This window comes from Bos javanicus, chromosome 4 (assembly GCF_032452875.1).
Source record: "Bos javanicus breed banteng chromosome 4, ARS-OSU_banteng_1.0, whole genome shotgun sequence".
In the NCBI taxonomy this organism is placed as follows: domain Eukaryota; kingdom Metazoa; phylum Chordata; class Mammalia; order Artiodactyla; family Bovidae; genus Bos; species Bos javanicus.
The window spans coordinates 94,498,420-94,524,347 of NC_083871.1; the positions used below are offsets into that span (position 1 = coordinate 94,498,420).

At 47.5% G+C, this 25,928-nt stretch overlaps 1 protein-coding gene and 1 non-coding gene across 5 annotated transcripts in view; both read left to right on the forward strand.

Moving 5' to 3' along the window:
- KLHDC10 (kelch domain containing 10) overlaps nucleotides 1–25,928 on the forward strand; it is a 97,355-nt gene that overhangs the window by 60,187 nt on the left and 11,240 nt on the right. For 2 of the 4 annotated variants that reach the window (XM_061414700.1, XM_061414703.1), the window contains one exon: nucleotides 36–5,150. The exons of the other annotated variants lie outside the window; for them this stretch is intronic. In XM_061414700.1, coding sequence (XP_061270684.1) covers nucleotides 36–245 — 210 coding nt within the window. In that variant the 3' untranslated portion in view covers nucleotides 246–5,150. Of the gene's footprint in view, nucleotides 1–35; nucleotides 5,151–25,928 lie in introns of those variants that run through there. 4 annotated transcript variants of the gene reach the window in all.
- Nucleotides 12,855–12,961, forward strand: LOC133247006 (U6 spliceosomal RNA). The gene has a single exon (XR_009736243.1). It is a non-coding gene; the product is annotated as a U6 spliceosomal RNA (small nuclear RNA).

Sequence of the window (25,928 nt, forward strand, 5' to 3'; positions counted from 1 at the left end):
TTATTTATCCTCTTTTGACTGCCATTTGTTCATAGGCTGGTTGCATGTACATTCATGGAGGAGTGGTGAACATCCACGAAAATAAACGGACTGGGTCATTGTTTAAGATCTGGCTGGTGGTTCCTAGCCTGCTGGAACTGGCGTGGGAGAAGCTGCTTGCGGCCTTCCCCAACCTAGCAAACCTTTCCCGAACACAGCTTCTGCACCTTGGACTCACACAGGGACTCATCGAGCGCTTGAAATGAGGATTACTGGACTGTTCATTGATACTGGAAATGTTAATTTAAAGAGACTCCTTTATTTATGGGCAGTGTAGAATGTGCTACAGAGAGAATTGGTTACCCTGATCAAGGCCTTATTCAGAAAATACATCAGATGCCTTTCTGTAAATTGTTTTAAGTTTATGGAATCTCACTTTCCCTTGTGCTTTTTTCTTTGCTTCTCTCCCTTCTGCCCCAGTACACACACATACTCACATACTCCCTCTTCCCTGATGGAAGTTGAGGGAGAGTCTGAAAGTACCTTCATAACGTTAAATGAATCAAGATAAGATAAAGAAAATGTTAAAGGGACTCTCAACATATGGCCATGTCAGGCATTGCTCTATAAATTAAGCAACATTGTCAATAAAAACAAAAATTACAAAAAGGAAATCCAGCAACAACGAGAAGTAGCATTGGGGATAGAACAAGAAGGCTAACCTTGAGAATCCTGCAGATTATAGGGAAAGCTCAATGTTTAACTTGCTGTTTTCAAAGGTACATCTAATTGAGTAGCTGGATCTAATAGCAGCAGTGGTTGGTATCTTTCAGCCTAGATACCCAAACCTATCCTTTAACTTACTTTAGAGGATAGTTAAGCAGCTCATAACCTATCTTTTAACTTGCTTAAGAGGAAATTAAGCAGCTCAACAACTCTCAATCAGTGATTTCTTTTCTCATCCTTCTGGTGCCAGCAGTGGTTAGAGTTGACTTGTCTAAAGACTTCATCGTGTGTGGTGGTTGTGCTGTTTGTTGTTGTTGTTAGAAATTATGGCATGAGAACATTTCAAATCAAGAAACTTATGGTGGTCAAAGTTCTTCATTCTGGGAAGTTTTTAAATTCTCCTATGCCTGTTAATGGTTTCAGGTATCTTTGACTCCATCATAGGGAACTGCAGACCCTAAACAGGTGTGGCATTCATGCCGTGGGACATAAAGTTCGTGAGAGGCCAGAGAAGAGCAGGGCAGGAAGGGCTTCTGCTCTTGGGCTGTGAGCTTTGGCTGTCATGCTGGCCATTTCCTTTTAGAATGCTTCTTTTTTCACTCTGGGCCATGCACCTACCATATTCTCAGGCAGTGGGTTTTATCTCTAGAAAGCCAATTGGCCCTTGATTTTTCTCTTAGCTTTTTGCCTCGTTTTCTGTCTGCTTTAATGTGCATGGTGCTGTAATTGCCTAGTAATTGGATAAAAGGTCTTGGGGAAAAGCCACAAGTCATTCTTCCTGAAGAATTAAGAATCATTTTAAAAACTAGCATGCGGAAGAAAAGAAACTGAGAATCATTCACTTCTTTGGTGTGAAGTTTTAGTTCTGGTTTGTTTTATATTGTATTTTAATTTTAAAACAGAAATGACTTAAATTTTCACTTGCTTGGCCATCAGTGACCTACTGAGACACGAGCAGTTGAAGGTCCTTACGTGTATGAAAGGTGCTAAAGGTGTGCAGGCGGGGACAGTGCTGATCATCCCGTTGGTGACATCACAACAGGAGACTCAGACAGACTGGGGACATATTTTTCCTTTAAGTGCCTCTTTTTCACTTAACTTTTAAGATTATTCTTGTTTTCCTTCATCTCAGAAGGGAATCTCTTAGGCTCATGTGTGGATGTAAAATCACCTTTGAGTTGTAGCTGAAAAGTTACTATCTGGTTTTGTTTGGCCTCTGGACTTGGACTCCTAACTTCCAGGCCTTATTATAACCTCCCAACCATGTGGGATTGAGTTCATGGAGCCTGTGTTCTGAAGGGTCTTATCATCTTTCATCTGTGAGTTTGGGTCCTTTGTGGGGATGATGGAGTAGGGGAGAGGAGGAAAGGAGCAATTCCTCCGGAGGCCTCACCCCCACATTGCCATGACCAGTCTGGCCTTTTAACCTCTTACCACCGACTGCTAGGCTTGTTCCTGTGAGGAGCTCTCTCCAGACCAAGTCAGTCTGAGCAGCTCTGTTAGTTCAAAACAAAGCTTTGCTGCATGACTCCAGTCTAGTCTCTGGATGTTTGGGGTGAGGCGGGGGGGACTATCCATAAATAAGTCATACTACTCAGGGTGGCAGAAAGATCTTTGTCATGGTTTCATAGGGTACAAAGACTGAATGCTCAGCCTCTGTGCTTATCCTTCCATTGTCTTGGGGTATAAGCAGGTCTCTACTTCTGCGACACCAGAGAGCTAAAAGAGAGACGGATTCAATCCACACTTGCTAGCCTCCTTTTTAAAGCCTTCTGAAGGTAGTCTTCTTTGACATGGACTTCGGAGGCCTGACATCCAAGACCTTGTGTGTGACATTTTCATAAAAGTACATACCCTTGGTCTAAAGTGTCTTCTTTTAATATAACACTAGTGAAAATGATGTAGTATGATCAGCTCTGAGTGCTATAGAACCACACAGGTGCACATGTTCTGGATGCCAAATGCGACTGTGTGTATGATGACTTAAATGTAGATGACTAGAGTTTTATATAGGGGATCACCAGGCATTTAGTATATCCATAACCAGCACTCTGAATGCCTGACATTGTTACTTGATTTAGAAAAGTTTATGCCTGCTGCTTCTCTGCCTCTTTGAGGTACTCCCAGCCATCTTACTGCAGTCCTATAAGTTTAAGTGCAATATATAGAAACACATATGGATATATACAGATTATATATAGGGTGTGACTGTAAAGCAGGTAGACTACTTTTTTGTATCTGTCTTGGGGAAGCCAGCTCACTACATTAGAGTTAAAATTATACCAGAAATTTGAGATGTAATTGGCTGACTTAGGCCAACTCTTGGCAAACCTGGATTTCAAGTCCAGTGTCTCCTTACTCCAACTATTAGAGATTTATTGTTTCTTGGGCTTATTAGCACTGAGACTTTTCCCCAGTCATCTTTGTACTCAATCTCATGTTTGCATATCTTCTTAAATTTCTTTGCCCAGGAACAAGGAAGTCTACCTGTAAGAAGTTTTTAAAATGGAGAATTAAAACCTAATATTTAATACTATCAGTTCTCCCATGTATATACTAATTTATCTGTGAATGTAATACTTTATTACCTGAAGAAAATGATGACTTTCTTCATTTAATAAAGTATTTTCCATATTCTGGAAAATCTATAAACCAATATAGAATAGATTGAAATTTTAACTGTTTTTCAGGGGCCAAACTGAAACCCTTTCTACTGGCAGAATCTTCTTTTTTTCAGGGCCCTGGAACATGATATAAAAATTTGCTCTAAACTATTCATGTCCAATATATAGCTAATTTTAAAATATAATAATAAACATTAACATTTCTAAGCAAAAGGTATATTAACAGTGACCTTTGGTTACCCAGAGTAACCAGATTAAAGCACAGATAATTGCAATCCATAGATAATCAGTGTTTCAACTTTCCTATCAAACAATTGATTGATTTATAGTTCTTCCTTCTCCCTACCCCTTTCCCACAAGTACCTCATTTTCAGTGGAGTGGGGCTAATGCATAGTTAGAAATGGAAAAGCAGGAATCCTGGAGGGGCTAGAAACCAGCGAACATGAAAACAGCTCAGTTAGCTGTAATTGGTCAACAAGATGACAGCTGTTAATGCTGAGTTTAGATATCACTCTTTGCTCTTCTGTTTTGGCATAGTCTCCTGCCCTGAGTTCTAGGCTGTCTCTCCTATAACCACCAAAGAACTCTTAGCACATATTAGAAGAAAAAGCTGTGTATGATGCACAAGAAATCCCATCATTTGAATACATTTCTTTGGCTCTCTTTGCAAACACTTGCTTTTCCACTGTTCTTGAAGGAACCTTCATTTTCCTTAGGAGATACCTTTTCCAGCCATACAGCTTGGCTTGTAGGAAAGGTTAAATTATCCTTTAAGACTATGTTGGTCTTAATTCTCTAAAACCAGTTTGTTTTTATGTGTCTTACAGATGTTTAGAAGGCTGTATAGGTTATTGAATTCTCTACCTGCCAGCACTCTCATGTAGTACAATAAGCCATTTTCCTTCTTCTTCATTGTTCTAGCATTGAGCTCCAGGATGGATGAGGGTTTATGGTCCTGAGATCATAAGCTTCCAAAACCAGTCACCATTGGCTTCAATTGCTTAAGTTCCCCCAAATGCCTTGGGGCTCCAGGGCCTTGGCAGGGCCTGAGGTAGGTTTGGTAGAGTTCCATGACCTCTGTGCGTCGCCACCAGCTCATGCCCAGCAGTGGTATTTCCCTTCTAAGGTCATTAGATTCGGTGGAAAGTGACTTCTTCCCTCATCTGGTGTTAAGAAAAAAAGTTTTAAATTGTGCTTCAAAAAGTGGTACCATCTTTTTAGTATAATTTTAATGTTTTTATCTTTTTTCTTCTTCACTTTTTATAAGATTTGAAAAGGACCTGCTTAGTCACTGTACAGGGTGAGTCAGAGGCAGTTTCACCAAGCTGTAGTAATTGCTGTTTTACTAGTTGCACATTTAGAATACAAAGGAGGCATCAGAAACACACTGACTTTCTCTAAAGCCACTTCCTTGTACACAGAGTCTGAGCAGGGACAGTGCCAGGCATCTCCCTCTAATGGCACCTGCCAGTGAGGCTTTCAGTGGAAGGACATGGGCACAAAAGGGAACCCCCACTCAACAGTCTCTGAGAATGAGCCTGGGCTTGGCTCTTGGTACAGGGTATGCTTAGGCCACACATGATGCTTGCCTTACCTTAAAGCTATTTGCCACAGTCCTGTTAAATAGTGTGGAAGTCCTTTTGCAGTCTGGTGTGCATGCCATATGATCAGGACAGCTTTTCCACCTTACCTGGTTTCCTACAAGCGTAGGAAATATAGTGAATTTACCCTAAAATGTCCAATCTGTATTTATGTATCTTGTCAGTGTTTTGCTGTTGGTTTTCTAAAACAATCTGATCAATAAATCTTATCCAGATCTATTTGGTCTAAGGCCACCTTGATTGTCTGATGGTAATATGATTGTCTGATGGTAATGTGAGCTCACCTGTATGACCTAAGCATCAGTCCCACCTGCCGCCACCATGTCCTTTACCACCCACAGGAACAGCTTTTCTCTGTAATATCTGTGTGTCTTCCACCTTTCATGCCCGCAGGCACTGTGTGTGCCTTCTCTCTGCTCCCGTTCTGGAACTCCTGGACATACGTAGTCCCCTCAACACAACTCGGCTCCCTCCAGGACATCAGCAAGGGAGTGACTGCGGCGCAAGTCATATTCCCTTTTACTGTCTCGTCCCATATATTCCCCAGACCACTGCTAGACAAATTTATATGGATGTACCAAGACTTTCGAAGGGTTGGAGAAGCTACAGGGAATTCAGAGGAAAAACGTGCATCTTTACGTACAGAGTCACGACCATCTGTATGATTCAAGGGAAAAACCACTGGTTTCTAAGCATGAGGCATGACTGTTAAAAACAGAGATTCCTAGGTCCAAATCTCAGATTGTTTTTGTAGGTGAGTTACTTTAACAAACTCTTTAGTTGATTGCATTTTAGCTGATCAGTGACATTTGGGAATCCCTGTCCCACAGCTAAGCTAACTGCCTGGTGCTGGCTGAGGTGACCAGGAGACCTCTGTACCTTACTTGTCACCGTCACACTTATTGGCCCAACAAGGAACTAAAGCAAAGACCAAAATGAATGCTTCCGAAAACTTTCCCTGTTAGAACTGAGTGCACAGATGGCAGATTGGCCACCCACGTTTATCTCCTGTCCCTCTTGGTAAACCACTAGTGATAATAGTAAAATAGTCCTAGTTTTCTTTTCCCTAAGATGGGGCTGATAACTATAACCCATCTCTTGATATTATCGTGTGGCTTAAACATATGTGTAAAGTGCTCAGAATGATGTTCGGCACATAATAAGCATTATTAGGTTGCTCTCTAGAGATGATGGAATAAGAAATAAAGGTGAAGTACCTTTACTTATTAAAATTATAAAGATAACCCAGTAAAGAAACTAAATAGAGGAAGCTGAGGTAGTAGAGAGAGTGAGTGTTGGAAGAGAGAGAAATCCTCATTTTCCATGTCAGGAAGGAAATACATAGAATACCTAAAATAACCAGGGAAGCATATTAATTAGAAATGTAAAGAAGAAACGGGGCTTCCCTGGTGGCTCAGTGGTAAAGAATATGCCTGCCAATGCAGGAGACACGGGTTCGATCCCATGGGAAGATCCTACATGCTGCAAAGCCACTAAGCCCATGTACCACAACTCCTAAGCTTGTGCTCTAGAGCTGGGGAGCCACAACTGCTGAAGCCCTTGAACTCTAGAGTTCATGCTCCACAGAAGAAAGCCACTATAGTGAGAAGCCCTATGCCCCACACCTAGAGAAAATCCTGAGCAGCAACCAAGACCCAGCACAGCCTAAATAAATAAATTTTAAAAAAGAAGAAATGGAGGAAAAAAACAGACGAAAGAGCTAATAACTGTAAGAGAGTTTGGGAGATAAGATGGGCTGCAGAGGGAGCTGCTGTTTCCTTAAGTGTGTGTTCTTGGATTTTGGGTTTTTTTTTTTTTTTTTTCCTTTATAATGCAGAACCCTGTGCAGCTCTTTCAATTTAGTTCTTCAAGATACTGTAACTCTGGGTCCCTTCTGGCCAAGTCTACTTGTAAATGACTGGATGATTGAAAGGATGGAGAAATCTTACCCTCCTTTCACAGACTGTGAAACCAAGACAAGCCAACTTACGTGATTTGCCACGAGAGTTACCCAAACCTGCAAAGCCCAGAGAAAGGGCGCCCTGCCTACAGTTCAGAGAGGTTTTCTGTAAGAACTGTCATCCACCAGGCAGGGCCTGGCTGCAGACAGCAGGTCATGACCAAGAAAATCCTAGTGGAAGGCCATCTGGAGAACCCTTTCCCCCCACCCCCACCTCCTGGGGGTGGGCCGTTTGGGGCGGTGAAGCCCTGGCACTGGAGTTACACCTCAGGATGCAGGGTACCCTGCATGCCCCCTCCACTCCAGGACTGAGATTCCAGCCGCCCTGCCATCCTGGCTTTTCCCCATTGGGCAGGGTTGGGGATGCCTGCTGCACACACACTGGGCAGTGTTTCTCTGTCAGCAGCAAGATGGCCTGGTGGGGACTTCCCTGGTGGTCCAATGGTTAAGACTCCGAGCTTCCAATGCAGGGGGTACGGATTCAGTCCCAAGTTGGGGAATTAAGATGCTGCAACCCAATGCTGAGGCCAAAAAAATAAAGGTGGCCTGGTGCTCAACTCAGGCATCCTGAAGAGCTGTCTGGGTGGCTCCCCTGCCAATTCCCTGCTCTCCCCATCAGCAGAAATGAAACCAATGGAGCTCCCCTAGAGGCGGCAATCGCCTCCTGGTGCGCCATGCAGCAGGGAATATGGCCCTGCCTTCAGGGAGCTCCCATCTGGGGTGGGTGGAATGGGGCTGATGTAAATATGAACTATTTTACGTTTTACATAGAAAAGCTAGATAAAAACGTAGGAACCCACTGAATGTGCAGGAAGCTAGAAAGCGCCAGTGAGGGCGAATGTTGTTATAACGGACCAGAGCGTTTCAAATGTTGTTATAACGAACCTGACACGGACAAAACCCACCTCCTGGAGTCTTCTAGAAGGAAGGAGCAAGGGGAACCCGGAAGCAGAGGTGCGGAATGCGAGAAAGGAGAGGCAGGTGAGGCAGATCAAGAAGAGCTGGGCAAACAGTTTGACTTTTATTTAAGAGCAAATGAGACGCTTTTCAGGCAGGGAGAAATCAGGATGCTTCTGGCTGCCCCAGGGAGGGCGCAAGAGGAAGTAGGACTCTGTTGGGAGGTCATGGCAGTGGTCCAGGCAGGGTGAGGGCGCTTCCGGCCGGCCAGGGCACACCGGTCAGGGCTGGATTTCAACCCTCTTCCCTTCCCACCCTCAGCATGGTGCCCCTGTGTAGTGAACACCTGTCTAGCTCTGACCAGAGGCCGGGGAGAGCCTCGGACCCTCTCCACTAACGCTACCGGAGGGCCCAGAGTTTCCCACTGCAGACCACCAGGCCCAGCCGAGCGGCTCCCGGGATTGGAAAGAGGCGGGGGAGAGGGGGTGGGGACCACTCTGAACCGGAATGATCTGGTTTAGAGCAGGCTGGCATTCTCTCTTCCCTCTCCCCGTCCCTCCGCCCTTCCTCCCCTTCCGCCGCAGGCTGGTTTTTGCCGCAGTCTCTTACCAAGGTAAACAGAGAGGAGGGGAGGTGGGAGGAATGCTCTGTTTCCATGGCAACCCTGAGGGCCGTCGATAATGGCGCTCTCGGGTATGTGAGCGTGACTTGTGGGGGAAGGAAAGGCTCACAAGAAAAGCCACGGGGAGGAAGGCCGGCTCCACCACGCACCCGGTTGGGGTGGGGGGGATTGTTCTGGAACGTGGTGTGGGCCTGGAGGAGGGGAGGAGAAGAGGCAGGAGTTGGGCCCTCTCGGGGGGAAGAGGCAGATAAGCCAGAGGGCAGGGGACACACACAGTTATGGCGCTGTCACGCATCCTCAAACCCAGGGGAGCAGAAAACAGCTGCCAGAGCTCTCCCAGCCTCCCCGGACTCAAACTTCGCTATCCCTTTCCAGAAGAATCCTTCCGTGGGGCAGCTCAGCAGAGGGGCAGTCACAGATGTGATCCCGAGCCGCAGGCCCAAAGACAGAGTTTGTCTGAAACGAGCAGCCTGCGCGGGAGAGCTAGGGGGCACACTGCGTTCCCTACCATGCTCCTCTCAGCTTTCCTGGGCTCTTCCTGTCCCTCCTTCAGACCCCGGGAAGGCTTTGACCCCTCAATGTGGCGTCATGACTGGAAAAGTCATCCTTTTGTTGAAGGGGTGAGGGTAATGAAACAACAGGCTGACTTCCACACAGGACTTCGGGTGTGGGGGTCACAGAGGAGTGCCCCCCTCAGCCCTCCAGAGGACAGGGACTGCCTTTCACCGCGCCTCGCTCCAGCTGTTGACCTCACCGTGTTCCGCCCTCAGGAGTGGAATGTGAGGGCATCCTTAACCGCTTCGCCTTCCACCGGAGGAGTCGGCCCAGCAGCTCCTGGGACTTTCTTTATCTCGCACCTGTGTGCGCAGGAATGGGAGAAAAATCCCCGACAGAGGTAGCTTGTAGGTGGTAAACTTCCTGCCCCAGTGAAGCAGAAGGAACCTGCTCAGAGGCGAAGCCTGCCCTAGTGACACTACAGGGGGAGCCGCAGGGAGAGGCCCTCTAACCTCAATTTCCTCAGGCCCGTGGAGAATCCGGCAGCGGAGCTTCAGAGCCCGCCCCCTCCGCATGCTCTCCGGCCCAAACCCTTCTCAGCCTGGGCTGTGGTCTGCCTGCGGATAGACACCTTCAGGGCAGGCCAGAACCCCAGGGGAGCACGGGAACAAGACACAGAGATGCTTTCTTCCTTTAAACACCCGAGTGGCAAGTTTACTCAGCTCTCTCCATGGCCCGTGCCACCCTCTTCCAGCCACAGCACCTCCTGCCACCCTCTTCCAGCCACAGCACCTCCTCGCTGTTCCTCGACCAGTCAGGCATGCTCCTGTGTCAGGGCCTTGGCACTGGAAGGTTCCCTCTGCTTGGAAGGCTCTTCCTTCCAGTTTATGCATGGCTCAGCCTAGCACCTCCTTCGGGTCTTTATTCAAATGTCATCTTCTCCATGAGGCAGAGCCAGGGCTAGGGTGAGGTTAGTGAGGCAACTCAGCCTTCCCTGACTCTTCTATTTAAAACTGTAGACTGCCACCTACACTAGTAGTCCCTATCCTCATCCGAAAGCATGGAACACCATCTTACTTAGTATTTATCTTATTGTCCAACTTCTCTATTAACAGTATCATCTCTGGATACAGATACTGGCAGGAATCATCTCTGCCATGTTCTCGTTCTGTTTTCCCCAAGAGCCTAGAGCAGCACCTTACATGCAGTAGGTTGCTCAATATACACTGATGGATGGATGGATGGGCTGATGGATGGATAAATGAGGCCACAGGTTCAGTGTGCTCAGTCGTGTCCAACTCTTTGAGACCCCATGGACTGTAGCCCGCCAAGCTCCTCTGTCCATGGGATTCTCTAGGCAAGAATACTGGAGTGGGTTGCCATTCCCTTCTCCAGGGGATTCTTCTCAACCCAGGGATCGAACCTGTGTCTCTTGTGTCTCCTGCATTGGCAGGTGGATTCTTTGCCACTGGCAAAGAAGTGGGAAGCCCGATACAGGTTCAGTGTGTTCTGTCTTTCAGCTGTTCTCAAAACAAGTAAAAGGTGTTTTGCATGCAGCCTGAGAAGGGACTGGCAGTGTGACCTCTAACACTCTCCTGGTTAGGGTTAGGGTTAGCACACATGGGATGCTCAGGATTTACTACAAAAAAGAAGGAAAACTAGCTTAAAAAAAAAAAATGGAAGATTGACACTGCTATTTCTACCAGGCCTGAGAGCCTCTGCAGGCTTTAAAATTCCTTCTGTGGGGCAGCGTTGATGGAGCCTGGAGTCCAGGAGCCTGCCCACTGGGTGGAGTAAAGCATGGTGGAGGGCAGTCGCTAAGGTGTGCTTCCTGCTCCCTCCTCAGGCCTAGGAGTTTTGGGGACTGCTCAGGGTGGGCAGCCATGAGGCAGCTCTCTGTGGGCTTTGAGTCCAAATGGGACACCAAGAGACTCAGGAGGTGCACTGAGAAAATGCAAGAAAGGCAGTGGAGGGGGTGAGGAGAGTGGGGGGAGGGATCACTCTTAGAACACTAGTTCTCTCGAGCTGGAGCCCTGACACCTGCAACTGTGGGTTCCACACGTCCCTCTGGTTCATGAGGCTGCCTGTGTACTGCTCACTGACTCACTGATGCCAAGTCCCCTGATGGTAACCAGCAACAGAAGGTTCTAACAATCCATCAGTCTAACTCCCACTTGGCGGTGTGAGTCACCTTCAATTTCCTGCTGCCCACCTCTTTCCTAATTAACCTGATAAATTCGGGACAGCTTTTATTGCTTTCGGCAAAAAACAAAAAACTGCTATTAAGATTTACAGAGCCAAAAGCTGGTACAATGTAATCTTCAGAGTAATTTACACAGTGAGTTTCAGAAGACGAGAAGTTAGCATTTCAGAGGTAATTTCATAAAAAGGATGATCAGATTAATCACTGTGTCAATTTAATAGTGGTGTCTAAAATAATTAATTAGCTTTCTTGGAGTCAGCAGTGCGAAAAGGGACTCTAAAAGATATAAAAACGACTGTGTCAGACAGTAAGTGTGTTTTGGGCAATAGATCTTGAGAAAATTCTCACTGGTGGAATGTCTGGCATGGCTTCTGTGCAACAGAGACAGATGGGAAAGAGAAAAGCTCTGAGAGTGCCCAGGTTCCCTGAGACCCTCTGGTGGAGACTTGTCTGTGCTTGTTGAATGCAGGCTGACCTGCCACGTGTAGAACTGTCCAGTGACACCTGGAAAATGTGTCTCACCACGCTGCAGGTTGACAGGCTGCTCTAATGGGAGAGCAGGTGTGAGTGGCAGTCTGCTTGTGAGATAACCTGTGAGACTCTGAGATGGAATAAAATCTGCTTGGCCTGGGCTAGTTATAAACACTGTCTGAATGGCTCCATAGCAACGTAGCACTCAACCAGCTGCCACATGTTGGAGCAAGGCTGTGTCCTCAGCAGGCATTATGGGTTGCACCGTGTCCCCCCCCCAAAAAAGATATGTTGCAGTCCTAACTTGTAGTACCTCAGAAAGTGACCATATTCAGTGATAGGGTCTTTACAGAGGTAAATTAAAATGAAATCATTAGGATGGGTCCTACCTAATCCAGCATGACTGGCGTGTTTAGAAAAAGGGGAAATTTGAACACACACACGGACACACAGAGAACAGCATGTGAATGTGAAGGCAGAAACAGGTGATATATCTGCAAGCTGCTGCTGCTGCTGCTAAGTCACTTCAGTCGCATCCGACTCTGTGCGACCCCATAGACGGCAGCCCACCAGGCTCCGCCGTCCCTGGGATTCTCCAGGCAAGAACACTGGAGTGGGCTGCCATTTCCTTCTCCAATGCATGAAAGTGAAAAGTGAAAGTGAAGTCGCTCAGTCGTGTCCGACTCTAGCAACCCCATGGACTACAGCCTACCAGGCTCCTCCATCCATGGGATTTTCTAGGCAAAAGTACTGGAGTGGGGTGCCATATCTGCAAGCTAAGGAACACCAAAGATTACCAGCCAACCACCAGAGCTAGGAGAGAGGTATGAACCCTGTCAAATCTTGATCCAGAACTGGTAGCCTCCAGAGCTATGTGACAATTTCTGTTGAAGTCACCAGGTTTGTGGTATGTTGTTATGACTGACCTACAGAACTACTTCCATGGGGGCACTGTAGAGGCTTTGTGTCATCAAGACTTAGGTGTTATTGTCCTTAACGTTTCTGTACTTTTTGTTTTTTACAAGATTGTCTTTTTTTGGAGCAGTTTAAGGTTTACAGCAAAACAGAGAAAGGTACAGAGATTTTTCATATACTCCCTGCCTCTACACAGCCACAGCTTCTTCCACTACTAACGTCCCCCACCAGAGGGGTACGTTTGTTGCAAAGAATGACACATCACAAGCAGGCATAATTCAGTTTTCCTTAGGGTTCACTCTTGTACATATATGTATTTTATTAAAGAATACTTTTTAAAAATTAAAGATACATATTACAGTGCTTGCTTCAGCAGCACATATACTAAAACTGGAATGATGCCGAGAATATTAGCATGGCCCCTGCTCAAGGATGACATGCAAATTTGTGAAGTGTTTCATATTAAAAAAAAGAGACAGATACATGTTACATGTATCTATCATCACAGTATCATACAAAATAATGTCACTGCCCTAAAAATCTTTTGTGCATTACCAATTCACCTCCCCTCCCCTCATTCCCTGGCAACCACTGATATTTTCACTGTCTACATGGTTTTGCTTTTTCCAGAATGTCATAGTTGGGGTAATGCAGTATGTAGCCTTTTCAGATTGGTTCACTTGGTTTCCTCCATGTCTTTTCATAGTTTGATGGCTCATTTAAGTGCTGAATAATACTCCTCTATCTGGATATACTACAGTTTATCTATTATTTTTTTTCTTAAATTTTTTTTCAACACCAACTCAGGGCTGAGTTGTAGGTATAAGACAAATCTGAGTAGTAAGTATAAGAGTATTCTCTATACTTTCTCTTAAAGGATTAAAAAAGAAGACTCAGTGTCTTTTTACTGGCATGGGTGGTGCTGAGCCTTGGGTCATGTGATTTCCACCTGTGGAGAGCCTGCCCTGAAAAGGACAAGCCAGCGGCTGAGTGGGCTCTGACGCCCTGGGTGCACCTGGACCCAGCTGGCCAGGCCCCAGGGGTTAGTTACATGAGCTTTAAACCAAACGTGACTTTGAGTCTTCACGATTTAGACTCAAAGATTTAGTCTTTAAAGATTTAGAATGTGATCTTCTGGACCTTGCTTTCCTCCTCTCTAAAATGAGAAAAACTGCCCTCCAAAGGTTATGAGACCCTAGCCCAAGAAGAAAAAAAGAGTGACCTGTAAAGTGCCAGTGTCAGCAGGTATCTGATTAGATTCTTCCTAGGTGGTTGACGTCATACTTTACAGCCTGGGAGGAGCTCCAGTCCCAGCCTCAGGAGCCGCACCATCCACCCAGCTGCCACCCCATTCCCACCTCAAGCCCTTGCTGACCTCCTGAGGCTCCCTCTCTGGGATTTGCTTCTCGTGCTTCAGGAAGCGAGCTCTTCCTCATCACCACTTCTTCCCACCACAGTCAGGCCACCCCAACCTCTGTAGCTCAAGCTGCTCCCTGGGAGGATGACTGACGGTCAGTTCCTTCAGAAAGGGCATGAGTGGACGAGACTCTGACGACCTCCAGGGCCGGCTTGTGGTGTCCTACCAGTCAAAGGGGACAAAGCTTCCAGGGCTGCAGAAAGGAGTCTGAGGGGCAGCGAGGTGAGAGGGCGAGCTGGCCAAGTGGCGCAAGGCTGCAGTGTGTCCTTCAGTGGGGAGATGTCCCCCAAACTGCTGCATCATCTACATCCCTTTTGGGAGAGAAGAGCCCATCCCCTTACGGTAGCGCTTCCAAGAGCAGAGCCTGAGCGTCAGCCCGAGTTTCAATCCTGCCTTCTTCCTGCTCCCTTAGCCTCTTCCTTCCAGGGACAAGGTGGGGCAGGGGTTAGTCAGCCATTGCTGGGGTTTGGGGTGGGGGGAGGCATGGGAGTTTAGGGGCGGCCTCCCAGTCTCCAAATTCAGGCTTCCTGTCAGTGGTTCCTCAAAAAAGGAACTCTCCTTCTCGCTCCTGCCTCTACGGTCACCGCTGGGAAGATTGTTCTATCTTTCCTTCACAGATTTAGCTGTAAGTTCCCCCAGTGACAGCAGGATGGCCTCCAGAAGAGGCCTGGGAAATCCTGGACTTGGATTTGAGGAAAGAATTCACCCCTTTTCTTGTCTTTTCAATCAGTGTTGTTGACTTCCTGCTTTTTAAGACTTCCACATTTCTTCCCTGGGAGCCCTCTTGTGGTGCCATAAGCCTTTCCCAAAGATGCCATGTTGGAACTGTGGACCTGGAACAGGGCATAGAGGAGGGCTGGGGTGGGGTGGGGGCAGTGGGATGCAGGAAGCAGATGATACTTTAGATATAAGCTGTTGGGGACCACAGCTTATCTTTGGGTAAACTTGGATCCTAAAGTGTTGCAGTCACTCACTTTTCCCCAGGAGGGAAGTCAAACCCAGATGGTGCCAGCCATTTCCCTTGCACTCTGGCAAGGTCACTGGAAGGGCCAGCTGGCAGCTTTTTTGTTATTGTAACTATTTAACTCTTTAACGTTCCACTGATTAAAGTCCTTAAATCTCAAGACCCCAGATAGAAGCCAAGTAATAGAGCCCTTCTGGTTTCCTTTTCATGAGATCAGGATTGGGAGAGGACTCGGATAGGACAGAGGATGGAGATGCTGTTGGCTAGGTGCCCTGGAGTTCGTTGTCCAGAGGGCTTGGTGAGCCGTGAATGACTTTCACAGCTCCTCCCTACAGGGAGTGTTGTCAGTCTCTATTTTCCAGAAAGCTCTCATAATAGTTTCCGTATGACTTTGGGCTTCACAGGCTTCAGTTAAAAATCTGACTCAGTTAAGAAACCTGCCCAAGGCCACTTAGCTGGTAAGCAGGGGAGTTGGAGCTCTGAATGCAAAACCTAAATGCTTTTGCTATAACATGAGTTAATCTCCAGCTGAAGCTCAAGTTCCAATACTTTGGCCACCTGATGCAATGAGCTGACTCATTGGAAAAGACCCTGACGCTGGGAAGGATTGAAGGCAGGAGGAGAGGGGACGACAGAGGATGAGATGCTTGGATGGCATCAATCACTGACTCAATGGACAAGAGTTTGAGCAAGCTTGGGGAGATGGTGAAGGCCAGGGAAACCTGACGTGCTGTAGTCCATGGGGTCACAGAGTCGGACACAACTAAGCGAATAAAAACAACCGACTGGGGAGAGGGAGGCTAAGAGCCTGTCAAGACATTTGACCCTGAAAACCTCGAATTCCTCCTGTTCCCCCGGAGGGATGCCTGGCATATAATCCTGGAGGGGGGCACTGAGGCTATGCTACACCCTCCCCCAAATCCTGCTGCCTGGGGTCTAATGGTGGGGTGCAGCTTTAGGTCCTGTTCCCTGCAGAAGAGCTCCTGGCAGCCCACCAGCAGTGGGTGCACCGAACCCGGCTGTCAACCCAGGGCGTGCCGGCTAAGGACGGCCACCTGCTGCCCTGCCCCAGCTGCACCCACATCTGCTCTAGGTCTGTCAGGAGTTGCCTCCTCTCCAACTTTCATCTAATGAAGAGGGTTGGGGGGGCAGACCAAGGGGCTGAGGGGACAGCACAGGGAAGAGGACCCCCACAGCCTCTTAAAAGTCTCACCTGCCCGCTTTTTATTTCATAAACGGTTTAGTACCAGTTGTGTACACAGTCCCACATTAGACATACATACCACACCACAGAAAAGTTATACACCACACCACACACACCCCTCCACATACACCACAGCAAACAGATAGCCCCCTACAGATCCTAGATATACTAGGGTCCTAGATATACTAGGACCATTCACCCCGGTCCCAGCCTCTAATCCAAGCCACACACCACACCTCTCCACATATACCACACAAAATACACAACACACACACACTACATATACTAGGGCATGCACATGCACACACCCCCCCCCCCAAATACACCAGGGGCACACACACACACCTCACATATACCAAGGACCGACACACATACACACACACACCAAATATACCAGGGAGACAGCCAGACACACACACACATCCACACACACACACATCCACACACGCGCGCGCCATTCACCCCTGTCCCGGCCTCTAGGAGAGGTTGGGGAGTTGGCCCCCCCGACGCCAATGACGCAGGAGGCAGCAGCACGAGGCCGGCTCGCCGGCTCGCTGTCTTTGGAGAGAAAGTGCGTCACTGCCTGGAGCGGCGGGCCTGTTGTTCCCTCCCAAGCTATGCCTTTGGGAGGGCCTCTTACCTCAGAGCCGAGATGTATTGATCTCATTTTGCAGACAGAGAAAATGGAGGCGGGGAACGTGAGCGGAAGGTGAAAGCAGCTTCTGAAGCCCCAGCCTCAGAACGGTCCATGCCTCCGCGAGGGATGCGGAAGGAGGGAGAGGACCACAGGGCCGCGTGCGGGGTCGAGCTGGGGACAGAGGCCGGCAGGCCTGGCCAGCCCTCGCCTGCTGGGGCCGGAGCGGTGTGGCCTCCTCCTCCTGGACGCCCACCCCACCCCACCCCACCTCCACCCCTCCCCCACCCCTCCCCCACCCCTCCTCAGCAAGGGCAGAGAAGCTTCTGGCAGCAGAGGGGCGAGCAGCAGTGACCAGGCTAGGGTGTGAAGAACTCCCTGGTCTTCGAGGAGACATTGGCACGGCTTTAGAAGTGCGCTCGGCCCTGCGTTTCTGAACAGCCCCTCCCCGTGGGCTCCCTGTCACCCCCGGCCTCGGCTCTCCGCGCTCCCCAACTTTGAAGAGCCCCCGAGCAGCAGAGCCCAGCGGGGCGGGGCCATCGGCTCTGAAAAGGGAATTCTAGAAACTGGGCCGCAGGACGTTCATTTTCCGGGGCTGTGGGGACCCGGGAGCCCGGGCGATGAGGGGCCTGGCGGCATGGGGAGCCACTCACAGCTCTCCAGCCTCCGGGGAAGAGCAGTAGTGGGGTTTCTTTACCACAACTCCCCAGGGCGCCAGAAACCTAGTGGACACAGGCCTAGGAGTCGTGGAGAGGCAGGGACTGCCCGCGGTGGTGTGGCCATGACCGCCAGCACCTCGGTGTGTGTTAGACCTGGACGCTCTCTCCTTCACCCAGGGGGTGCAGGTTCTGTTCTCTGGGCCAGAGTGGTGCTGGGAGGGAGCCTGGGGAGAGTTCTGCCTCTCTCGAGCTCTTCAGAAACCCCGAATCCTTAGAGTGTGGAGGGGAAGGTGACGCGGGGGAGGGACATCAGGCCTGCTCACTGGGAAGGTGTCTGAGGCCAGCGAGGACGCCCAGAGGCAAAGATGCCCGCGGTCTCTGGATCCCAGCCAGGAGCCAGGTGGCCATCAGACCCCAGGCTCCAGGCCCCACCTCGCGAGGCCCCGCAGGAAGCCTGGCACCTCTCCCGGAGCCTGCTGGGCTGCCTGCCACCACGTCTGCACCCGGGAGGGCCCGCAGCCTGCACGCGCTGCCCTGGGGACGGGATGCGTGACTCAATCCCTGCTTTGCTAATCACTCCGCTCTCCTCCCTCTCCCGTCTCGCGTCTCGCACAGCCTTCCTTCCCCTGGAGAAAAGCGTGCCCATCTGACAACTCGCGCGCCCGCTCTCCGTGACGCATTCATCTGTCCTTGCCCCTGCTTCTGCTCTGCACAGCCCCCACGCTGCCCTCCCCAGCTTGCTGCCTCCTGCTCCAGCCTCCGCCAGGATGACTGTCTGTGTGCCCGTACCTCACCCCGGCGAGTGTTAGTCAGGGTGAGCCCTCTGCTGTGGCAGGCAGCCCTCCTGTAACCTCTCTGCCCACGTAGAGGGGCACAGACCCACCGCCAGGAGGTATCTGAGGAGGGAGCATGGGAGCGCAGTGGCCAAGCTCTTTCTTCTCAGGCCAACCACTCAGCCTTTCCATGACCAGCAGTACCTCCCTAAAGGGAATCAAGAACAAGGTGACTTTATGATTGTTTTTTTTCTCTGCTTTGACCAGAGGGGGGAAGAGGAGTCTAGCCCAAGTAAGCAATGGGAGGTCTCAAGACTGTCCAGTGTGCCTGTGACCTGACACCACAGAGCCTGCCTGATGGGAAAAGTGACTGCCTCCTGCAGTGCATTCAGGGCTCCCAGGGGGCACAGTGTAGGGGTCAGACTTCTGGAGTGGCCTCTGGTACCAGCACCCAGCCGCACCCCGGACACTCACAGATCCTCTCGGAAAGTGAAAGTAGTAAAAGTGAAAGTCAGACTCTTTGCAGCCCTGTGGACAGTCCATGGAATTCTACAGGCCAGAACACTGGAGTGGGTAGCCTTTCCCTTCTCCAGGGGATCTTTCCAACCCAGGGATTGAACCCAGGTCTCCTGCATTGCAGGCAGATTCTTTACCAACTGAGCTATAAGGGAAGCCCCGAGATCCTCTCTGGGCTTCTGTAAAATCAAACAGTCCAACTGTTTGATTCCCAGGGCCGTTTCTATGTTTTCAGAGCCATGACAAAAGAAAAAAACAAACAAAACTCCCCTAAAAGCTGAAGCAGGCTGAAAAGCCAACATTACTTGCCTATGGGTTTCACAATAATAAATTAAAAAAAATTTTTTTTATTTAATAAAACAACTCCTTTTTTTTTTTAAAGGCTAAATAGAGAAATGACTTCACAGGCCTGTGACCTGGGTAGTCACACAGAACCCCACACTTTGAACGGCCCTGTGTTGGGTTTAATGCTCTGTTGTGGCTGTCTTAAAAGTCTTCTTGATAAGTTTTGTACAAGGGCCCCACGTATTTATTTTACACTGGATCTTGCAATTCTGACGCTGATGCTGGCTACAAATACTTAGAATGTTGATTAAGGAGAACCATGGACAAGTCTGCAGTGTTTTTTGTTTTATAGAATTGTGGCATCTGGAATATAGAAATGTTGGACAGTTCCTCATTTTCAGTTCCCTGGGGAAGGCGGAGAGGGTGAGACAATTAAGGAAGCACTTGATGAGAGTTAAATTGTTCAAAGGAACCAGGAGTTCTGCATCCACAGTTACTGTTCTTGGAGTTAGGTGCAGCCAGGGCTCTGGAGATTGATTCAGACATCTCCTGCAGGGAAAGACTACTACTGTTGCCTGATGCCCATTATCTGCTTCTTCTGTAGTGCTAGGATTATTAGCTGGCCATGGCCAGAAAAAAAAAAAGCAACAACAACAACACAACGTTCCCCAGGTTCTTTTGCAGTTAGTTATGTTTGTGTGATGTTTTTTGTGGCCATGCCATGCAGCATATGGGGTCTTAGTTTCCCAACAAGAGATTAAACCTGTGCCCACTGTATTGGAAGCACGGAGTCCCAACCACTGGGCTGCCAGGGAAGTCCTGTCCATGTGATTAAGTGCTGGTCAGTGGGAGGTGTGTGCCACCACCCCATTGGTATGTGTTTTTACTTCTGTAACATCGCAGAAAAGTTTGAAACTTTTAGACTAGGATCTGAAGAAAAAACACATGCTATTAGTTGTTATCATTTCACAGTAGAAATTTATTTAGGAATGAATTTATAAATGTGGTGTGTGCTCAGTTGCTCAGTCATGTCTAAATCTTCTCAACTGCAAGAACTGTAGCTTGTCAGACTCCTCTGTCCATGGGATTTCCCAGACAAGAATACTGGAGTGGGTTGCCATTTCCTACTCCAGGGGATCTTCCTGACCCAGAGATCCACCTTGCATCTCCTGCATCGGCAGGCAGATTCTTTACCACTGTACCACCTGGGAAGCCTAATTGATACATGGGTGCCCTTTAGTGTATAGTTCCTCAAACAGGAAGATGAGACTAGCATTCCATCTCTAAGGGGATGCTAGTGGGGGGAGCAGATAATAAGTAAAATCTCAGGTATATGCAATGAAGAAGAACTGAGCACGTTGGGTATGGGGATGGTAAGTGCCAGGGATGTCATTTCAAGGGTAACATGAAAGGGTCTGAGGAGGTGATTTTTGAGGAGAGGGCTTAGTGAAGACAGGGAGGAGCTAGCTGTTACAGATAGCTGGGTAAGAACATTTGGGGGAAAGGATACAGTCAAATTGTTCTGCCAAACGTGGAAGTCTCTTGAGAATCAGACTTGTATTTCCAACTATCAGTTGTCATCTCCATCTCGATGTCCCAATAGCATCTCAAACTCAACATGTTTAAAATTTCTCTTCTGCTCCAAACCAGTTCCTCTTCCTCTGTTTCTGTTAGTGCCACTATCTTCATATCATAATAACCTAAACTGAAATATTGGCATTGTGTGTACCAGGTTACCAAGTTGTGACCATTTTTCTTTTACAAATGCTCTCCAGTCTTTTCTGCCACCCCTGGCATCCAGCCCTGGATTACTGCAGCAGCCTCCTCACAGGTCTCCGTGCCTGTAGCTGCTCCAGCTTCTGGCCATCTTCAAGACTGTGCTCAGTCATCTTCCTGCAGCACCACTTTGACTTCCTCTGCTCAGAAAGCCTCAGAGTCTCTACAAATAAAGTCTGCAATCTTTAGCCTAGTAACTAAGGTCCACCTTTCCTTCTGGTCCCATCTTCCCATGCTCTTCTGAGTACATCTTTATTTGGATTCTTTGCAGTTTTCCAAAGACAGCTCCTTCCTCTCCTGTCTTCATGTCTTGATTCCTTCTGCTTCCTCCTCCTCCTGGAATTCGATTGCCCTCTTTCTCATGAAGCCTTTCTTCAGCTCCTCGCTCAGCAGAGCTTTTTCATCCTTTGACCTACAGGATCGTCTTCATGTCACTTTTTTCCAGGACTTTTGTGATTGTAAAAGGAATACAACATTGAGACAAGTTCTGAAAATGGAAAAACAATCATCCATATTCCTATTTCAACAAGTTGATTTCACATTTGGCTATTTTTTCTAGTTCTGGTGATCTGCATGCATATTTTTACATAATTGTAATCATAGTAGACATACAATTCTGATTTCTTTTCACTTCCACCCAACATTCCCCCCATCTTTCCACAGTCTTTCCAAAGTTGTAGGAGTTTTTAAAAGAGGTCAAAATAAGTGTGTAAGTGTCTTGGAGAAGGGAATGGCAACCCACTCCAGTATTCTTGCCTGGAAATCCTCATGGACAGAGGAGCCTGGTGGGCTACAGTCCATGGGGTCGCAAAAGTTGGACACGACTTAGTGACTAAACCACCACCTCCAAGTGTCTTACGGAGTTGATGTACTATAATTTATAAGACCATCTATCACTGACATTTGATGGGTTTTGTTATAGCCCAGCTATTAATAGACTAGAAAGCTATTTCCAAGTAAAAAGGAAATCTTAAGGCTTCTTTTCCTAGCACCTCGCTAACTACTTCAATCAGTATTTGTTGAGTGGATGGATAAACAAATGCACACAGTGAACATCCTTAGACATAACTTTTTTTCTGTTGAATATTTTCCCAGCCAAAGAGTGCTAAAAGAGCATTAACATCTTATATAAAATATTTTAATACAAAATTAACATTGTGGGGGGCTTTGCACATTGTGAAGTGAAAGTATTAGTTGCTCAGTCATGTCCAACTCTTTGCGACCCCATGGACTGTAGCCCGCCAGGCTCCTCTGTCCTTGGGATTTTCCAGGCAAGAATACTGGAGTGGGTTGCCATTCCCCTCTTCAGGGGATCTTCCTGACCCAGGTCTCCTGCGTTGCAGGCAGATTCTTTACCGTTTGAGCTACCTGGGAAGCCCTTGCACATTGTGGCAGATTGTATTTTTCAAAAATGGTCACGTCGATATATGTCCCATCCCACATGCTATGATGTGGGATATCCCTCCATTGAGAGGTGGAATCTATATTCTCGCCCTTTGAAACTGTTCATTTATTTTATACCTGTGTTGATTAACAGAACCGATTCAGTTCAGTCGCTCAGTCGTGTCAGACTCTTTGTGACCCCATGGACTGCAGCACTCCAGACTTCCCTGTTCATCACCAACTCCTGGAGCCTACTCAAACTCATGTTCATCACATCAGTGATGCCATCCAACCATCTCATCAACAGAATACAGTGGAAGAAACATGGAACTTTCAAGCCCAGCTTATAAAACATAATAGGCTCTGTCTCTATCTCCCCCTCTTTCTTAAGACACTTGCTCTTGGAATTCAGCCACTATGTTACAAGGAAGCCCAAGCCACATGTAGAGGCCACATGTGGGCTTTGTGCCCGTATTCCCAATGATGTCCCCAGTCAATACCCAGAATCAACCACTGAACGTAGGCGTGAACAGCCTTCAGATGATTCAGTCATCCAGCCGCATACACTGTGGAGAAGAGAGAAGCCAATCCCATTGTACCCTATCTGAATTCCTGATCCACAGAGAGAGATACCAATGATCATTGTTCGGGGGAAATTTGTTATGCAGCACAAGTGGCTGAAACACACACATAGTCCCATGTTGTGTTCCAAAAGACTTGTAGTAATTTGCAGGTTCACCACAACCTCCAGAGCCCCGATGTGTGGCCTCTTTGTGGGCATTGACCTCAAAGTCTGTAAATCTCATCTCTGTTTCTCATCTGTAGGCTCCTTGAGGGGATACATCACTGCATTTTTATTCTCAGTTCTTAGCAGGCACTTGGTAAATGTTTATCCATTTGTACATTTGTTAGAAGTATACATAACTAGGGTATGCACTGTCCTGGCCAGGAAGCACAGAGTCTGACTGTGTGGTAGACTGAAGCTATCTTGGTTTCCTCATTAGAGAAAGCAGATTCCAGAGAAGTGGCTCAGAGAACACATGCTCTGGTCCAATTACACACAGGCTTGGAGGAAACTATACAGTGTGTCAGGGAACGGGATAATGGTATCCACTCTGATAATGGATCAGAGTGTTCCCAGCCCTGAAACCTTAACAGCCACTCCCAATACAGCTCCAGCTGTAAGGGATTGCACGATGCCACCAATTTTGCTTTCTAGTGAGAAACTACCAGCAGATACGTATCTAGATGGTATTTCTCCCACCGCCATGCCTACTCTTTACTACTGAATCAATTTTCATAGAGCCCGGCACAAAGGAATGCATGGAAATGTAGAGCAGGCCCTCTGCCTTTCCTTCTACAAGTTTAGATCCACTGCCAGTTGCCAGCTTCTTGCTTCCTTTCTTCTCTGCCACACTTCCACTCTCCGGCCAGAGAGCTCTCCCTACATCCTCTCCCTTTGAAACTGTTCAGTTGTACCTATGTTGATCAACAGAAAGCAGTGAAAGAAACACAGAACTTTCAAGCCCAGATTGTAAAAGTAATATGCTCTGCCTCTACCTACTCCCCTTTTTCTCAGGATACTTGCCCTTGGAATTCAGCCACTGTGTTATGAGGAAGGTCACATGTAGAGGCCACATGTGGGCCTTCTGCCTGCATTCCCAATGATGGTCTTTAGCATGGAAAGCACACTCATAAAAAATTCCAGTCAAAAAAATAAATGATTGCTTTTCAAGTGAATTCTACTTAACTCCATTATTAATTCAACAAATATTTACTGAACACCTGATATGCACCTGCCCTCAAGAATGATAAGGAAGTCACAGTCTAACAGAAAGTTCATAACTCATAGGAGTTCTGTCCAATCAAGAGACTTGCCATTTTTCTTGGGTACTTGTTTTAGCATAGCCCCACTATTACAGGAGCCAGGTCAAGGTCAAGAGGGCAAGTCAGCCTGGGGTTGGCTGAGTGGAGAGGTAGGAGGTGGGAAAATAAGAGTTGTGAGGTGGGAAAAAGAGGAGAGTGAAAATAACTGGATTAAAAGTCAACATTCAAAATGCTAAGATCATGGCATCCGGTCCCATCACTTCATGGTGAATAGATGGGGAAACTGTGGAAACTGCCAGGCTATTTTCTTGGGCTCCAAGATCACTGTGGATGGTGACTACAGTCATGAGATTAAAAGACGCTTGCTCCTTGGAAGAAAAACAATGACAGACCCAGACAGTATATTAAAAAGCAGAGACATTACTTTGCCTACAAAGGTCCATATAGTCAAAGTTATGATTTTTTCCAGTAGTCATGTATGGATATGAAAGCTGGAAATGAGCTCTTTGACGCATATGAGCAGCAAAGAATTGATGCCTTCGAACTGTGGTGCTGGAGAAAACTCTTGAGAGTCCCTTGGACAGCACAAAGATCAAATCCTTTAGGACTGACTGGACAGCACAGCTAGTCAATCCTAAAGGAAATCAACCCTGAATATTCACTGGGAGGACTGATGATGAAGCGGAAGCTCCAGTACTTTGGCCACCTGATGCAAAGAGCTAACTCATTGGAAAAGACCCTGATGCTGGGAAAGATTGAAGGCAGGAGGAGAAGGGGAAAACAGGATGAGATGGTTGGATGGCATCACTGACTCAATGGACATGAGTTTGAACAAACTCCGGGAGATGGTGATAGACTGGGAAACCAGGTGTGCTGGAGTCCCTGGGGTCGCAAAGAGTTGGAGGTGGGATATAACGAGGTGGGAAAAAGTAGCAACTTAGATACAGTAGTTTAAATGAAAAATCATTTCTCTGGCTACACAGAAAAAAACACTTAGTGTTTTATTGAAGAGACACTGTATTTTAGGATGTGGACTTTGCCTCCAGGTTCTATCCAAGGCACTTGGTCTAAGTGGAGTCTAACCACCACTTTAAGGCAGTGAACTCCAGGAATTCTCAAGATGGCATAAAAAAACTTTGAAGAATTCATGCAGAGCATTTAACTGGAAGCAGAGCATTGTAGTGAATTTATTTTTAATGTTGGTTAACTAACTTGAGATGGAAGCCGTAAAACACCTTTTCAAACCACCAGGTCTGGCGACTGATGGCTTTAGTACAGACTCCCTTATGCCAAGTCTCACTTTGACAAGTTAACGGGACTACTCCTCTGCCCCTCAGGGTGTCCAGTGGATGATACCCTCCCCATTAGGAACAAAAGGGGCCTTTCTTTGGAGTTGCAGCTCAGCCAGTTAATGCCTGTATTCCCAGCCAAAACTATCACAGAGCTCCTGGTTCCAGTCTACACACCATGTATTTGAGGAAGAATCATGCCTGGCTTTGACTCCTGAAAAAACAAGTTTTGCCCCCAACAGAGCAGATTGCCACCTTCTGACTTTCCTCCTGTGGGATGCAGTTCATGAAAGCAGAGTCTGATTCAGGGTTGTTATTTTTTCCTTCCAGTTTAGAAATGGTAAAGGAGGGAGACAGTGTTTTCTTGGTAGACCAGAAAGCCCAGCCTTCAAGATACAAGGGTAGTACTGTCTCTGATTGGGGAATGGCCAGGTTTGGGGTTGGGGAAGAAAATAGGAAGCAGGAGGCAGATATGGCTGGGCTAGGAGAGTAGGGGTGGGTTTGAGTGTGTCAAGGCATGAGGATCTATATACATCTCAGCACAGTCCAAGAATGAGAGGCTTGCTTTACAATGCCAAAAGAGCCATTTCCTAGTTTTATATTAATGTTATTCTGAAAGACTTATTTAAAAAAAAAAAAAAAACTTATTTGGCCATGCCAGCTCTTAGTTGAGGAATGTGGGATCTTCTATCTTCATTGCCGCATGT